Source organism: Pleurodeles waltl, chromosome 3_1 (assembly GCF_031143425.1).
Source record: "Pleurodeles waltl isolate 20211129_DDA chromosome 3_1, aPleWal1.hap1.20221129, whole genome shotgun sequence".
NCBI classification, from domain to species: domain Eukaryota; kingdom Metazoa; phylum Chordata; class Amphibia; order Caudata; family Salamandridae; genus Pleurodeles; species Pleurodeles waltl.
In genome coordinates this window covers 1302133798-1302150699 of record NC_090440.1, presented here as the reverse complement: position 1 = coordinate 1302150699, position 16902 = coordinate 1302133798, and the positions used below count along the sequence as shown (strand labels likewise).

At 44.8% G+C, this 16902-nt stretch overlaps 1 protein-coding gene across 8 annotated transcripts in view; it reads left to right on the top strand.

Annotated features, from left to right (window-relative positions):
• Positions 1-16902, top strand: part of KALRN (kalirin RhoGEF kinase) — a 1333112-nt gene that overhangs the window by 1094448 nt on the left and 221762 nt on the right. For 3 of the 8 annotated variants that reach the window (XM_069224644.1, XM_069224641.1, XM_069224645.1), the window contains exons 36-37: positions 962-1069; positions 11412-11507. In XM_069224644.1, coding sequence (XP_069080745.1) covers positions 962-1069; positions 11412-11507 — 204 coding nt within the window. The remainder of the gene's footprint in view (positions 1-961; positions 1070-11411; positions 11508-16902) is intronic. The other 5 variants (XM_069224647.1, XM_069224649.1, XM_069224646.1 and 2 more) reach the window with 3 other exon arrangements.

The following is a 16902-nucleotide window of genomic DNA, read 5'->3' as shown; positions in this document are numbered from 1 at the left end:
ACTCTCAGACACCCAAGAGCTATTCATATGCTTTGTTCAGAACATTTCTAAAACGTTACACATTTCCATCCATAGAAGAATCCTATCCCATTTTAATAGCTGGATTTGTCAAGTCATTTTGCCAGTTTTCCTGTGTTCTTCTTGAATGTGCTTTCTCCTCAATTATTTTTTTGCTTGTGAACATGAAATTTGCTCCTGCTTTCTACCCTAAATATTCCTCCTTTAATCTTTGCAATGTTGGTGTTGGGATCTATCATTTTTTTCTGGACCTCTAATGTTTTTCTTCACTCCAGTCACTGGCTAATCCGATATTTTTGTCACTTAAAAATGCTTGCTCACACACAAAGATGTCACCAAAGGTTAGACATTAAACATCAAATATGCTTGCTAGCGCTTCTAAATACATCATCTCCATTACAGATATTATCCTCAGAAAGTTGGGAACGAAATAAGTTGCCACAAGCATTGATTAACTGAGGCACACTGATAAAGTTAGTAATCCGCTACTGAATCTGTGATGAAAACTCATTGTTACTGTTTGATAGGTTGTTGTTGCATTGGAGTAAGAATTAAGGCGTCACGACTGCTTTGGTTCATGGAAGTGATTTTGGCAATCCATTTGTCATGTTTAAAAGCTACTGTTTGAACACCAAAGATGCATTTGACTGTTAATGTTTGCAGTTTCTTTTCACTAGCCTTTAAGAATCTCATAGTAGATCCTCATCAGCAAAGTCTGAACCTTACAGTCCAGAAATGATTCAATGCCAAATGTCCAACTATTTTTATCTTTTCATTACATAGCTCGATACACCCTATCAGATTATAGAGCTGATCTCCCTGTGGCTACTACTTTGGATCCTAGCTTTCATTAACAAAAAGGAGAGCAAATAGTATAGGTTGAAGCAGTGACCCTTGTCAATGGAAACCTTAAAGATAAATTATTATTTGTTTTTCGTGGTAGCAGAAGACCAAAAAGGGCTGGGTTGATGATGAACCAGATGAAGAATCCCACACACCACTTCCTCCGCCAATGAAGATTTTTGATAACGATCCTGCTCAAGATGATCTGGTAAGTGTTCAGTTAACTACTTGCCAGTTCGGGAGAGGTCTTCCTTCTGTATAAATATGTGTACATCTATATACATCCTTTGCTTTTAAAATATTGTGATCTAGATGAATTTCTCCTGCATTAGAAATTGATTTGAGGATGTGTAATATGTTATGTTATGGATCGTTCCAGTCTGTTCTGCGTTTCACTGCAGACCATTCATCTGCATTTTTGGTAGTCTGTTCTTGCTGTCACTGTTAGTTCACATAATCAGTTGCTAAATATTATATTACATTTGAGGTCTTAATTGTCTACAAATGCACCCTTTGCCCCATCGTATCCTTAACATTTTTGGGATAGATATGTAGTGTAACCCAGCCCAGGATTCGGCTTGCCTTTTATATTTTTTGCACTATACACAAGTTCAAAATCGATAAATAAGGTGGTATGCACTGTGAGACTTAAAGGAAAGTGCTGCATATGATAGACTCACTAATAAGAATATAGTACTGGGCTTCATTTAAGTCGAGAGAGGTTAGATCACTCATTCTTATACCCTAAAACAACATAGTGCCCCCTCAGACCTATTGCTTCGAATTACCTGGTTAAAAATTGATGTGGTGAGTTAATTCTTATTTGTAACAAGAATCCAGAGCATTCAAAAGCCAAAGCCTTTATCTATACTTCTAAAAGTTGTGTTTTTGTGAGGTCACAGCAGGATTTGAACTCACAAATGTTGGAGCATTTCTTTTCAAAATAACCTTACAAGTTTCCGAGCCAGCGTGCGAGCAGACAACGTATTTTTGGTGTGTACTTATTTTTATTTGCTGAAAAGGGCCACTATTTCAACACTTTTAGGGCAAACATTCACCAGTTGTCCTGTCAGAGATAATATGAGGACAGCACAACTTTCAAGCGGGAGCCTCCTGCGTATACCGTGGTAGGCGAAAAGATCTGCTGAGCAAGTGCTTTCAAGTGCGGTCGCTTTACTGCCTAAAAAGCATCTTGTGGATGATATGAAGTTTTCTATAAATAAGATGCACATGTATTATCTACTCAAGCAGAAACATAAATGCTGCATCAATGAAGTGTGAGGCACTTGCGGATAAGCAGTACAAGTGAAAATAAGGGGCAATTCTTTTATATGATGCAGGGGTTACACTTATCATAATTTTAATTAGTCAAATTAAAATAGATCTAATGGATTAATCAGATCAACTCTGATTGCAATTTGAGGTGCAGTGTACCACGCAGTAAATATTAACCCCCTTTAGTAACATAGTGAATTTCCAAAAAGTGTTGAACATGAAATAATGCATGTTAAACTATCAGCTGTTGTCCACAGTCAGCCTATTTCAAACGCCAAAAGGGATTTTGTCACTAAGTTAATTTACGTTCCCTGTTAATAGAGTAGTCGGGTTGATGTTCAAGCAGAAAAAGTACTGTTTTAATATGTTTATGAAGCCCTGGTGTAGTCCGCCACATGTGTATACCACACCCATAAGTAATTGTCTTAAGATAAGTAAGAGGTTATTTGAAACAATAGACCTTAAGGGGTGCTACCGTATGATATGACCAGCATTCTCTCACTCCAACCACACTGAATTTAAGTCCACACACAGTCTGCTAATAGTTAACTCATGGACTTTAACTTCTTGCTGATTCTGGTTAAGCCAGGGCCCTCAGTGGTAGCACAGCTTATCTTTCTGATACACAGAGCTTGAATCTGCTTAACGTCTAAATGTTCTCGCTAAGCAAAAGGTGGTGATATCTCAGTAAATGGGGGGCATAGTTCAGTTCTGTTGGAATTCTGCCCTTGCTCTGTGGCTTATGTCCAAACTAATGTTCATGTGTGCACTGTCAAGACCACGGTGTCTATATTACCTAAGCATGCTGTTAAAAGCTCTGGCCTGTATTGCACGCCATACCTAGTTTAGTGGATCAAACGGAGGTTAGGACAGAGGTTTTGTTCTCTCTGTACACTGTAACATTTATGTCTGATAGAGACTTGTAACTGTAGATTCCTTACCCTAGAATATTCTGCAGGTGTCAGACCTGATCCAGAAAGTTTTGAGCAGTACCCTTGCGCGCCAATAGATGGTGTCATGTGGCTCTGCGTTGGCGTCGTACGTGTCAGAAGTAACATATACATTACCTATACAGGGACTACCCCAGTGCTTTGATGTCAGTCCTTTTCTTTCCGGACCGGTTATCAGTGATCTGTGAGGAGCTACCCCTCAGTCACTTTTGGAATGTTGTTTTCTTGACTTTTTGTCAATACTTTTTAAATAATTTATTCCCTGAATGTGACAAGGTTATCCCCTAAAAAACCTATGGGTTTCAGCGATGGGATGCCTGTCACAGGAAGATCTGTGACAGACTCACACTTGGTTGTCTGTGTTGCCTGGAGAGGGACCACGACTCCAAGACTTGCCAGGACTGCTGCACCAAGCGCCTGTATGCACTGAGAGAGCATTCCCTCAAGCCCCTTGCCGCCCAACGTTGGATGACCCCACGACGTTTACAATCCTGGTTGCGCAGAAGGTCTCGGGACTGCTCGCTGAGCCTCAAAGTGATTGGGTAAGTCCCACCAGAAGAATACGTTGAATAGGTATTTCACTTCGATGTGCCCATCCATATCTTTCAACGAGGCGTAGGAGCGTTGGCACTCCAGGCCTCACTCCTCTGCAGAGCCTGCGCCAGGGAACTCTTCACCCCTCCCTCACTTTCCCAGACCCGGAGCGATCCCACCCAACTAAAAGAGCTCTGTGATTCCATGCACCTCATATTTGGGCATCCCGGCCTTCTGGTGTGCCTTCAGGTCCTGTTGGTTCAGGAGGAGCCCCTTCTGGATTCCGGCTGGCAGTGCTAGTCAGGTCACTTGGATCTGGTGCCGGAGCCAAAGCAGCTCTGCCCACAAGACCGCAACCTTCCTCAGCGCTTGCTCCAGTGCCAACACTCCCAAATCTCCATCCCCATTGTCATTCTCGACTCGGACACTGAGCCAGTGAAACGTCGTCCGACTGGGAACGTGCCCTCAGAGTTGGAGACAGTGCTTTTTTTGTTCGACAGGCCTGGGAAGGGAGACGAATGGGAGGGATCCAAGGACCCTTATGAATATCAGCATCTCCTATATGACGCAAAGGACAGCTGGTATGAGAAGCTGGCAGATGCTAGTGGGTTAGACACCTCATCAGACACTGGCTTGGTCCTACCCCCTACTGTGGCTATGGAGGAGTGTCTTTATTCTCTGTGGTGTTGCGAATGGTGGCTGAGGGCTTGGATGTTCAGTTGCCCTCAGGGACAGTCAAAATGAACTTCTTGACAGCGGTGCTTCAGGAAGGGGTTGCCCCCTCTGAACCCTTGCTCTAATTTTATAAAACCCTTACCAGTGTCCTACTTGGGTCTGGTCAAAGCATGCGGATTAACTCAGCCATCGATACCTAGCGGATTGTGAATGGCATCTCCATCCGAAGGTGGTGCAAAGTCTCTTTAAAAAATGGGGAGAACCTTGGTTAGGTCTGTTTGCCACTGCTGAGAATGCACAATGTCAGTGCTTCTGTGCGCTAGAGTTTCTAAGGCTGCTCTTGTATGGAGATTTTTTTTTATCTCAAGTGGCGTTCTAGCCTCTTGTATGCATTTCTGCCCATAGAGTTTTCAGGAAGATCAGAAACGACTGGGCTAAAGTCTTTCTTGTGGCTCCATTTTGGGCACAGAGAGCCTGGTATCCCGAGCTGTTGAGCATGAGCATCGGTCCTCTGAACCCCCACCTTCATGCGTGGAGATTGAATGGTGACAGTTGGTAGCTTTTGACCTTCCTTCCGATGTCTGTGATGCGTTCTGGCAGGCAGGCGTCCCTCTACTAAGATGTTAAACACCTGCCGCTGTGACAGATTTTTGGCATGGGGTGCATCCAAGACCTTCAAACCTCTCTCTGCACCCCTTTCTCACGTTTTGCGGTGTGTTCTCTCTTTGGTTCAGCAGAGCTCGGCTCTCGGCACAGTTAAGGGCTATTTATCACCCATTTTGGCATTTTTGCAGTTGCAAGAATAACCTTCTTTGTTCAAGTCACCAGTGGTCACTAGGTTCCTTAAAGGCCTCCAACATGTATTTTACCCAGTCCATTTATCATGCCTCCGTGGGAATTAAACTTACTTTTGACTTTCCTGATGTGTGCACCTTTTGAGCTGCTTCATAACTGCCCACTGTGGTTGCTAACCATAAAGACAGCTTTCCTAGTGGCCATAACACATTCCAGAAGGGTCCACAGACTGCAGGCACTGTGTGCACACTCACCATATACCACCCCTTACCCAGACAAGCTGGTCCTTCAACTACGTGCCTCCTTCCTTCCAAAGGGTAGTGACACCATTTCATGTAGGCCTACTATCACCCTGGCTACATTCTTGCTTAGTCTCACTCATCTAAAGAAGAGGAGAGACTCCACTGTCTTGACCCAGAAAGAGTGTTGTTGTTCTACTTTGTTTCCAAAGAGTTTGAGGTAGATCATCAAATCTTTCTAGCATATGTTGGTGCTAAAAATGGGGAAGGCTGTGCAGAAACAGACCATCTTATGATAAATTGTGCTCTTCACAAAGATCTGCTATGCACTGGCCAAAAAGCAACCCTCTGAAGGCTTGTGTGCGCATTTCAATAGAGCCCCTATTATGGACATATGTTAGCCAGCTCTGTCGGCATCTCTGCACAGTTTTACCAAACACTACTGCCTCGACAGTCCGGTCTGTCATAACGACATTTTGCTCGCTCGATCGTGCAGGACTTTTTGGTCTAAATCTGTTTCGCACACCTAACTCCGAGGGGGCATTGTAGGAGTACCTGTTCTAAGGTAATGATTCTGCAGCTAGAAGTCTCTTATCAGATGAACAAGCTTCTTACCTTTGGTAATACCTTATCTAGTAGGTGTTCTAACTAGCTACATTTTCTCTATTGACCCTCCAATACTCAACTCTGCAAACTGCTTGCCGTGTGAAGGTTGCCCTTCTGAGGGTCACACTCTGTCAGTGTACCTCATGGTGCCACTCTCCTGATATGGAAAGTTGCATAAATAAGCTGATGACAATGCTCTGAGGTTGCGCCTAAATAGGCACTGTGCATGTCACTTGCAGTCCAGATGACGACACAGATGCTGAGCCAGAGGACGCCACCTACCGGTGTGCAGGGGTACTGCTTGAAAATGTCCATATCCCCAGGTGTCAGATTGGAATATTCTAGGGTAAGGGCTCTGTGGCTAGATAGTCTCTATCAGGTGGCGTTACCCAAAGGTAAGCAGCTTGTTCTTCACACTCTTTGCTTGAGCGCATGGGAGCTTAGAGCGTATTTGTCCACCCAACTGTCCTCGTGCAACAGCGAAACCATTGGTGGCACACAAGTCCATAACAGGAGGAAAGTGCATGTGTCTAATGTAGATTAAAGCACTTTGAAAGGAGGGCTAAAAGTCTTGAACCAGGCACCCAGTCCTGGGAGCAGAGGTTGTTTCCGAGTTCCGACTTTAACCATTCATGAAATACAGCAAAACTCTTGGAAGTGTGATCAACTTCCCAGTGGGTCAGGGAACTGTGCATATTGTCTGTCACTGTTAGTCATTATGCGAGACAAAAGACCTCTATATTTGGAACTGGATGATTTTGAGACAAAGAAGACCTGTGTTTTATTTTGCTTTTATTCTCGAGTACTGCTTTCTGTTTACTTGTATGTGTGTTTTTATAGAAATATTTATTTGTCTGTATACATGTCAAAATGTGCATCTGCCCAATTGACTAGTCGCTAATCAATGGAAGTTAATTTGTTCAATGAACACAAATAAAATAAAGCTTTTTGGAAAGCGCCCACTTACATAGAGGCCAAAAGCAAGGTTCAGCTTGCCATTTAACAACTTGGAGCACCTAGAAGTATAAAACCGTCCCGATGTACTTGTCTGCATCAGTAATTGTATTTTCTGTTCAAACCACATGCCCAGAGAAAAGCTATAGAGCGGTATTTCATAAATTGCAAACAGAATAAATGTAGAGCGCATAGTTAGACATAGTTCTCAAAAAGCATACATTGCCATTGTAGTCCTTTGCACTTAAAGGAGCTATGTTGTGTGCGTGCATCTTGTGAAAAGGTAGAATGTGGTCGCTGACGGTGAAGTGGGAGCAGTGGGCTGGCCAATTGCCACATGTTGTATGCAGGAGTGAGCTGAAAAAAAAGAATGACACAACAGGCCAATGGATGAAACGGGCTTTCAGAAAGCCCCCATAGTTTTATATTACACATAGAAGTTTAGTAAAATCAAAACTTTTGAGTAACATCACAACTAATAAAAAAGGGGGCGTTTGAAGCAGAGACTTTCTAACTCTGTCAGGCCCAGATTACTCTCAGACCTATCCTTCAAACCAAAAATTCTGCATCTTGCCCCCCCCCTGTCCCCCCCCCCCCAAAAAAAAAAACGCATCCCCTGCTTCATGCCTGCTAACCAGGTGCCTGAAGCTTCTCTAGGTTGAAATTGAAACATTTTGGGAACGGCAGCTCTCTCGGCAAGGCGGCTCTCACATTCCCAGTATCTTAACCTTCCTTCCCTCTCGCTTGGTCTGTCTTTTCCATCTCACCGGGCCTCCTTCGGTGGTTTGAGGCGTCCTTGATGTGACCTGAAACTCTGTACGAGAATCTATGTATTTGAGTGGGAATATAGTAGCCTCAGGTTTTATGTTAGGGCTACAGATCAGCTCTAGCAGTATGTGTATGTCTTCGAGTGCTGTTCTGCAAGAAGAGGCGGTCTCATACTCAGTGTGGCGAGACACAGCAACGAAGAGATTCCCTGGGGGCATCTCTTTCGCAAGGCATTGCAACCCCAGCATGTTTAGGTACACAGAAAACATGTTGATGTGTTTGTAGCCTCAATAAAGTGAGATGAATCATTTCAGTGCAACAGGGAGGCCGCTGAGAAGTCCAATGACGTGCATCTGCTGTATTGTAGTTGACTTAATAGAGCGCTTCATATCTGTGACGAAATGCCTAGTAGCATTAGCGGGCGCGTATCGTGCGACACTGTAGGGAGTGTTTGGGTGGCAGGAGTGTGTCTCATGCAGCTGTGCGCGCTCTGGGTTACTACGGGAGAACCAGCCGCAGCCATCTTGGCAGTGACATGGAGCCAGATGGGGCCGGGGGGCGCATTCCAGCACAATAATGGTGCCCGTTTATCAGCAAAGTGTGCCAGACTGCGTGAAGCAGACCAAAAATAACTGCAGAGCCGGCGCATAGGCCTCCATTTATGCCTTGTCATTCAGCACAGCTCAGCCTCCGCTCAGTGGTGTAACACAGGCTCCCGCAGCCCCCGCGGCGCGGGGGATGGGGACGAGCTCCAGGTGGCCCCTACAGCACAGTACACTGTGCACGGGTGGTAGGCCACCGACTGGGTCCAAAGTAGAGGGGGGGGGGGGGGGGGGGGGGGGGGACCCTCTAGGGCAGTGGTCTCCAGACTTTTTAATGCTGCGCCCCCCAGTTGGAAAATAAAAAATCCTCCCCCCCTCAGATTTCTTCGCAATTATTTGATAAAGATTGCAATGTTTAAATATGGATAGACCTATTTAAACATTGCAGTTAAGTACTGTTACCTCTATAACAATACAATAACACGCGTCTGCTTAAAACAAAGCCCTGTTATCTGTAAAATCTTTATTTTGGCCAAAGCCTGACGCCCCCCTGGGATCACTTTAGCCCCCCCAATTTGAAGACCTCTGCTCTAGGGACTTTGCAGGGGAGAGGAGAGGGGCTCATGTTTCGTTACGGCGGCTGTCCTATCCTGGCCTGGCGCACCAGGCCGGTAATGAGATGGCCAGGTGCCTAATCTGCTCTGTCACTTCGCAGAAGCTTCTTCCAGCCGCACTTCTTAATCTCCCGTGCGCAGTTCCCGGGGCTTCCTGTGGGGGTGTGCTAGCCCCGCATTCCGAGTGCAGCGGTTACCGCTGGGTTTAGACTGGGGTGGCATTAAGGAGTGTGTTAGGTGAATTTTGAGGCAACCCCGAGTAATGTTTGTAAGCATAGAAAGAAGTAGTGTGCTTGCTGTGAGGATCTCTTGTGTCCCTGGCCATGCTGTGTGATGCTGTTCATCTGTGATGCTGAACATGCTGCGTGATGCTGTTCCATCTGGCTGTATGAAATCAAGGGCGAAAGTTCAAATATAGCATTTAAAAAGGCATACTTTTCAATGCGGACTTTAAACTTTTAGCTTGAATTTTACTATTCGAACATTGAAATGTTGTGAACGCCACTGAATACAGTGGAGTGGTGGAGGTCCAATTTTGGCAGGTTTAGGCCTTCTGCTGGTACTGAGTATAATGTTCTAATAGCTTTACAAGGCATTGGCAACGGCTGTAACACAACATAAACTTACAAAACCAAAAGTTCAAATTTGTGCTCATTTTTTAAGTAATCTCACATTCATGTAATACCCATAACTCCTATTCGGTCTGCAGCAACCCTAAGTTTTACATTCCATACTCTAAACCTGATCATCTCCCGAAAATTTTACACTAACCGTACCTCACACTATTAGGCTGACCATCATTCCTGGCCTCTAATCCTAGCAGTAACCTCAGTGCTTGCCCCCTGCTGTGAAGTATTCTAACTCTGACAACCCATTTACTTTCGTCATATCATTCTTTTACACTAATTCTTTACATTTTCCTATCACCCATTCTTCTACTTATTCTCAACTCTACTTTTTACCCTTTTTGAAATGTTGACAAACTCTATATTTTTTTAAAATTTAAACTAATTCGTTTAGCACTTTTGGATTTTTCAAACTTTACACATATGTGTCTTGTAGATACTCTGCATATGTACAATGATTGGTAGGTCGAAAAATAACATGAGAAACTTGTCTGTTTCATGGCCATCATAGAAAATGCTGTTATCAGGAACCATAGAATATTGGCCAAGGGTACACAGGCTGTCTACAACACAATTTATGGGGCTAGTCTATCTAATGTCACACAGATAACAGTCCGCAAATTTATCAAAAGGCTGCATCGTAACTAGGGCAGGCATGGGAGCTTTGCAGCCCAAATTGAGTGAATTGGTGTTCAAGAGAGAAACCTTGTATCTCGTTACTCGCAACGCTGTTTTGTCATGAACTCTCTCTGTGGGTCAGTATTGTGTTTGAGCCAATTTTACAGTGTGAAATATTTAGGCGTTGTTCGGAATGTACTCTGTTTGGGGTAACAGAGAGGAAAGAGAGACACTTTCTCAAAGTCATGATGTGAGGTAACATCTAATCTGCACTAAGGTTCAGGAAAGGCAGATGTCCTAGAGAGTCTCCAGGAAAGCCTCAGTAGGAAGCTTTAGTGGCTTTTGTTACGTAAGACAAGCATACCGGAAAATGCCTCACAACTGCTTTCCAAAGCCAATAGTTCTTTCATCATTAGGTTAAAAGGAAAACCAGAAATGTCCTTTGCTGCCCTGGAAGAAACACAGTTCTTATGGTCTTTCTTGACATTACACTAGGACACTGTCGGAGAAATGTAACACTAAGCAGACAGACACCAAAAAAATAGTCGAGAATTGTTTTGTACCCTGCAACAAAAAGTAGTTAGTAGCTGAGTTTTGTTCTCTCTTGAACATAAACAATGAGGTCATGAAGCTTCTGGGACTGGACCAGGCAATTCCACATGAAAATCCACCAGAGATAAGGCAAATTTTGCACTGGTACATGGCCATCCTGCAGTATTCTTGTAGAGGCATTTGAATCGACCAATCGGTACAAAATGTCACCCTGGCGTCAAGACAACGTCACAACAGAACAGCCCAGCACTAGTGCAAATTTGCCTTTATCGTGATACATTGGACTACCAGTTTGATTTATGGTATCTAATTGAAAGTCTGGGTGCTTGATAAAGTTCTTGATTGTGTATCTGTTTAGCCTCTAACTTAACCATATTAACCTGTGCTTATACTGTGGATATTCCGATCCCTTTTTATGAGATTTTTTTAAACCTACTTTTTGATCTATTCTTAGTTTATCTCTTATTCACTCTGATAGGGATTCTTCATCGGGATCATGATTTACGAGCAATGTGTCATGGTACTTCTAAGAAGGTCACACACACACTCCATTTCTTTAAAAAAATGTAAAGTTCCAACCACCTGCTATGAGGAGGAATAATTTGTTTTGTTGACTTGGGTGACCACCATAAAACCTTGGAGTACATTTACTTGGAATCCTCACCTTGACTACTTGACTAACTTTATTATTTCCCGCTTGCTTTCCATTAACACGACTTGCATGACTGCTGCTGTGCTTTCGTCTAACAAAACCTGCTCATCCCGCTAACCTGCTTCTTCTTTGCTAACTGGCACCTTGCAGTCCTCCTCTTTGTTAGCAGCTCGGCAGAGCTCGGCAGAAGTACCCAGTGCTGCAGATCTGGTCAGCGCCATAGAAAAGCTGGTCAAAACGAAGATGGTAAGTGTTGAGCCTTAACAGCTGTGGCAAGTCGTCCTTCAGGGCACTGTGCATTTGAAGCCTGCTTTATTTGTGTTGATCATTGTGTGCAAGCGCTTTGACTGCATTTCTTCCCCTCAGTAGAAGTGGACTTCTTGAATATAATAATTGGGATCAACCACTTCACAAGTGCTACTTGACAACTAATTATTTGTTAAACTAACATGTTTGTTGGCAGCCCCTCAGACCAAGCTACTCTTTATATTTAGTGGTGTGGGTACTACCCTCTTCTATTTTAATAGCACAACTATAATTCTTAATTAGGTTACACTGGTTAGGCTTGCTCAAGTGTACATTTTCCTAAACGCACGCTTGTTCTCCTACAATTCTGAAAAAACATACAAGTATTACAGACCTTCTCTTCCAAAATCGTTTATTTTTTTCTGTCACTGTAAAAGGTTTCAGTCGCTTTTCTTCCAAAAGACGATACCTCAGGTGCCTCAGTAGTTAAAGACCAGTGTTTCTAGGGGTCACACTAACTCTCTCTTGAGTTTAGACTAGGCTTAACAACGTCGGCAACTGAAGGATATTAGTAAAAATTCTTTGGCTTGTGACAACCAACACAAAACTAATGAAAATCGACAAAGCACATTCGAAGCAGGAATTCTCGTTCTAAATTAGGCTGGAAAACGACAGGGTAAAGGCAGGAGGAACAAAAAGCACTGTACGAAAATAGGAACATAAGGCACATAGGGTGAACCCTAAACATATCTATTCGAGGAGACAAGGCAGACTGTATGTGAGAAAAGCAGTGTTCGTCTACTTCCCATTAAAACGTAGTGGGGTGACATCTCCCTATTTTTGTTTTAGATAAAGGAAAGGAGACTGATTTTTTTTTTTTTGTTGTTGTCATAAATTCTACATGGATCTTTTAGATTGTCGTTAGATTGGCTTTCACATTGGCACAGCAGCTGAAACAGATTAATTAAATTTATAAGGGGAGCTCCACAGCATTGGTTGAAATTAATGAATTGCTTATGCTGATTCCGCCCCTCAGTCATCTGATACCACCGAATAAAAGGGACTGAAGGCTGTAGGCATAAGTTGGATGGTATATTTGACACAGGCCTGATGTGACACACCTCTGGTGTGGAACACCACCGAGTTTAATAGCTTCACGCATTCAGTATACAACATTAGAGGCCATTGCTGGTGGCCTTACTGGTTTTTAAAGGACCTCTTCCCGAGTTATAAACCGAGCCTCTGCAAGAGCCTATTGCAAAGAAGAATATCTTTAGGGAAATGGTGTCATGTGAGGAAGGAGGCCTATAAGGATATAAGAGCATTTCACTCACTGACTGTAGAATGTTCTAAATTTAAGAAAGACCGTTAAACCAGGATTTGGAATTTTGGAGCAGCTCTGTATCCATCATCATTGCCCCTCACCCACTGTCTTTAATGGAGCCCCCAGCGAATTCTAATTTTTAAAAAGGGATTCTGACCAATTTGAGCTGATCGTGTGATCGATGTTTCCACCAACATGCTGATTTTACAGCGTCCAGCAGGAAACCTGAAAATGTCTCCCACAGTCCAGGTGATACAGCGACCAGGAAGCAAAAAAAAACACTGGTCGTTCTGAGTAAAGGAGGTAACTATCTGTGTACCTGCCTATCCTCGCTATCCAGCGCAGTGCAAAATAAGAATACTGTTCTCTTTTGGAAGCAAGTCATAACAGCCTGGCAAGCGTGAGTATGTGGTGATGAAGGTGTATCAGTGAGAGTCAAGCTGGCTCACTGCATTTGAAGCTTGCTGACATGCACATTGTTGAGCTTTCACCGCTGGGTGTTTGAAGACAGAATAAAAAACACACAAGTAACTTGCTACTGGTGCAGAGTAGATATGCAGCAAACTGGAGGCAGGACTGTTTTTACAGGGGTAGATTTTCTAGGTAGATATTATGGTGCACTCATCAAATTAGTGCATAATTTGTGTTAAGGAGAAAGTGCAGAAGCTCAAACATTTTTTACGAGCCCACTACCAGTGCTGGTGAATGACAGATTGCTAAATACCAATGTTGCAAATATTTATTTAATTTCGTGACTCTAGCACCACCCTCCAGTTCCAGTCTCTTTCTTGGAGTCTTGCAGTTTCCTTTTCAGCCCTGCTTTCTCTTTTTGTCACTGCTTTCCAGTCTCTTTTCCTCCTCCTTTCTCCCTTTTCTGTCTCTCTCTCTCTTGCTCTGGATCAAAGTAACTTCTCATCTTAGAGCACAAACTCTCTTAATTGGTAGTTGGCAAATAAACCAAAGCTTATCCTTCAGAGTATTCAGAACTAAACAGTGCATTTTACCCTGGACTTAGGATAATATATTAATATTGCATTCTTTACAATTGGGCTTCTTTGGATGTCAGTTTCTTTGAGATTTTTCATTAGAAATATCACCATGAGTACATATAGCTTATCAATTAAGGCAAAAAAACTGTGTTGGAACGAGCCAAACAAACTGATCACATTCTGTAAAAGTCCCTAAATTTTCCTTTCAAACTGAGAACACCAGGACAGTTTCTCATCTCTGCCCATTACATTTATACCAATGTGTTTTAATTTATGCATACATTCTCTATATGCCTAGTCCAAAACATTTGAAAAACTCATAAATCTGATAAAGAATTCTAACTGCAGAGCCCTTACATATGAGTTATCCCCAGGTGTTAGACTGGATCTGGAAGATTTTGGCGAACAGTAACCCTGTCTACCGTTAGGTGGTGTCGATCCGCATCCGTACTCGGCGTTGTCCGCACTAGATATGACCTTGCAGGTCCTCTATAGATGCCACCAGGCATGTTGATGTCCGTTCTTTTCTTTCTACGCCAGCTAAGCGCTGATCTGAAGAGAGCTAGCACTCAGTAAATTTTTTACAGTTTTTTTCCGACTTAGTTGAGTATTTTTTACTCCTGGTACATCGATTATGTCTTCTAGAAAGACCAACTTCAAGCCCTCTGGATCCTGTCATTGGGCAATGTCCGTGACAGAGCCACACCTCCCATACCTTTGGTGTCTGGAGTGCGACCTCGTGCTCCGAGTGTCAGGCCATGCATCTGACAGCTTCGAAGGAGTGATCCCTGAAGCCGAAGGTGGCCTGCCGCTCAACTCCACAGAAGTCAATATCCCGCTTGAGAGGAAGGTCCCGGTATTGGTCGCAAAGTCAGAAGTCATAGTCGTCCCACTCCAAGTCCTCGGGACGATCAGGTAAGTTGAGGCACAAGAAAAATCTGAGAAGTCGAAGCGCTCTTCGACTTCTCTTTGTCCGTCAACCGACATGATGAGGGAGTTTCAACGATTTGGGCCCCGTTCTGCAGAACCTGTGCCTGAGCTGACTACCTGCCTCCCGGAGTTTCTCTGAGCTGGAGCAACCCCAGCGCAACTTAAAGAGTTTTATGAGGCCATGCACCTCATTGGGTGGCCAGACCCTACTGGAGCACCTTCAGGACCGGTGGAGTCTAAGGGGGCCCCTTCGCCTTCTGTGCCGGCTGCTTTGGTGCAGATGGGCTCCCCTGGATCTAGTCCTGAGACCATACTGGCACTGGTTGTAGCATCTCAACCTTTCCTGATGCCGATGCTCCCGGAGCTGTTTGCACCCACGGAACGCACCATCCCCATTGCCATTGCCAACACAGCCGGATGGGTTTCATACAATGCCGACTCCAGCAGGAGCTGTGCCTCCTCGTTCGGATCCTGAGCCCTTTTCCTATTGGCAAGGTTTTAGGAATGAATGGGATAGGTCTCTGAACCCTTTAGCGTACCAGCCCCATGAAGAAATTGGCTGGTGTGAAGTCTTGGGTGAGTCCAGCGGACTGGACACTTCCCCAGACACTGGCTTGCTTTCTCCTCCTACCGTGGCTACGGAGGAGGGAGCTTCTTACACTATGGTAGTGAGGAGGGCAGCCGAGGTCCTGTACATTCAACTACCCTTGGTGGCTGTCAAGATTATTCTCTTGGCAGATGTGCTGCATATGGGAGCTTCCACCTCAGAACCCCTGCTCCTGTCAATGAGGCCCTCACTGATGCCCTACTGGGTACCTGGTCCAAACCCAGCACATGGGCTGCAGAGGACGATTGTCCACCATCGCCCCGAACCTGGAAACCCAAGTTTCCTGACGCAAGACCCCAGCCCTGAGAGCTTGGTGGTACAAGACTCTACCTCCAAGGCCGTGTTCCCTTCTGCTCCCCTGGACAGGGAATTCAAAAGGTTGGACTCACTTGGGAAGAAGATGTTTCGTCCACCAGCCTTGCATTGTAGTCTGTGAACACCACTTACCTATTTGGCCGTTATTCCCACACGCTGTGAGATATGGTTGCCCATGTCCTGGCACAGGTCCCGGACAGGGCCCGGGCTGTACTCTCCCAGGCTGCTGTCGATGGGAGAGATGCAGCAACGTTCACAATCTGTTGCAGACTGGGCACAACTGACTAGCTAGGCATGGCGGTTTCTTCGACAGTGACCCTGATAGGCCATGTCTGGCTGATGACGTCTGCCTTTTCAGGGGATCCCAAGGCACATGCTGCCCAGCCTCTGCATGGCCGAGGGTGTGGGACCTACCGACTTCGTGGCTCAGGAAGCCAAAGGTCTGGTCAGTCTGCCACCCTCCCATCTGCAGCAGCCCCTAACCCTTCCTACTCTGACACCACCACCACCTTGGGCCAGTTGGTGGCAGGATTCCCGATCACCTGCTCCGTTTGCAAACCATTACGTCAGACAGGTGGGTTCTGCAGACCAGCCAACGGGGCTGCTCTCTCCCCTTCCAGATTACCTGTCCATCCATGCCACCATCCTACGATCGGCTGACAGAGGATCATTTATCCCTTCACCGTGAAGAAGTTACGGCTCTTGGTTGCTGTTCCCACTACTTTCTGGTACCCAAAAAGAACAAAGGTCTTCACCCTGTCCTAGACCTTTGATCCCCCATCAAGAAGGATTATTTCAAGATGCTCACGTTGGCTCGGGTCTGGTCTGCCCTGGACCCAGGAAATAGGATGCTAGCATTGGACTTGCAGGACGCTTATTTTCATATCCCCGTCCTGCTTGCCCACAGACATTACTTTGGGTTCACGGTAGGCCAAAAGCACTTTCAGTTCAGCGTGCTCCACTTTGCCCTTACCAGCGCCCTTCGGCTGTTTACCAAGGTGATGGCATTGGTTGCAGCACAACTGCGGAGATGAGGGGTTTTAGTCTTCCCCTATCTCAACGAATGGCTGTTGAAGGCAGGCTCACCCCAGGCTGTAGTCTCCCACCTACAGATTACGGCGGACCACCTGCATGCACTGGGGTTTACTTAAAACGTGCTGAAGTCACACCTACCTTCCTCTCAGACACTCCCTTTCATCTGAGCTGACACAGTGCAGTTTCAGACATATC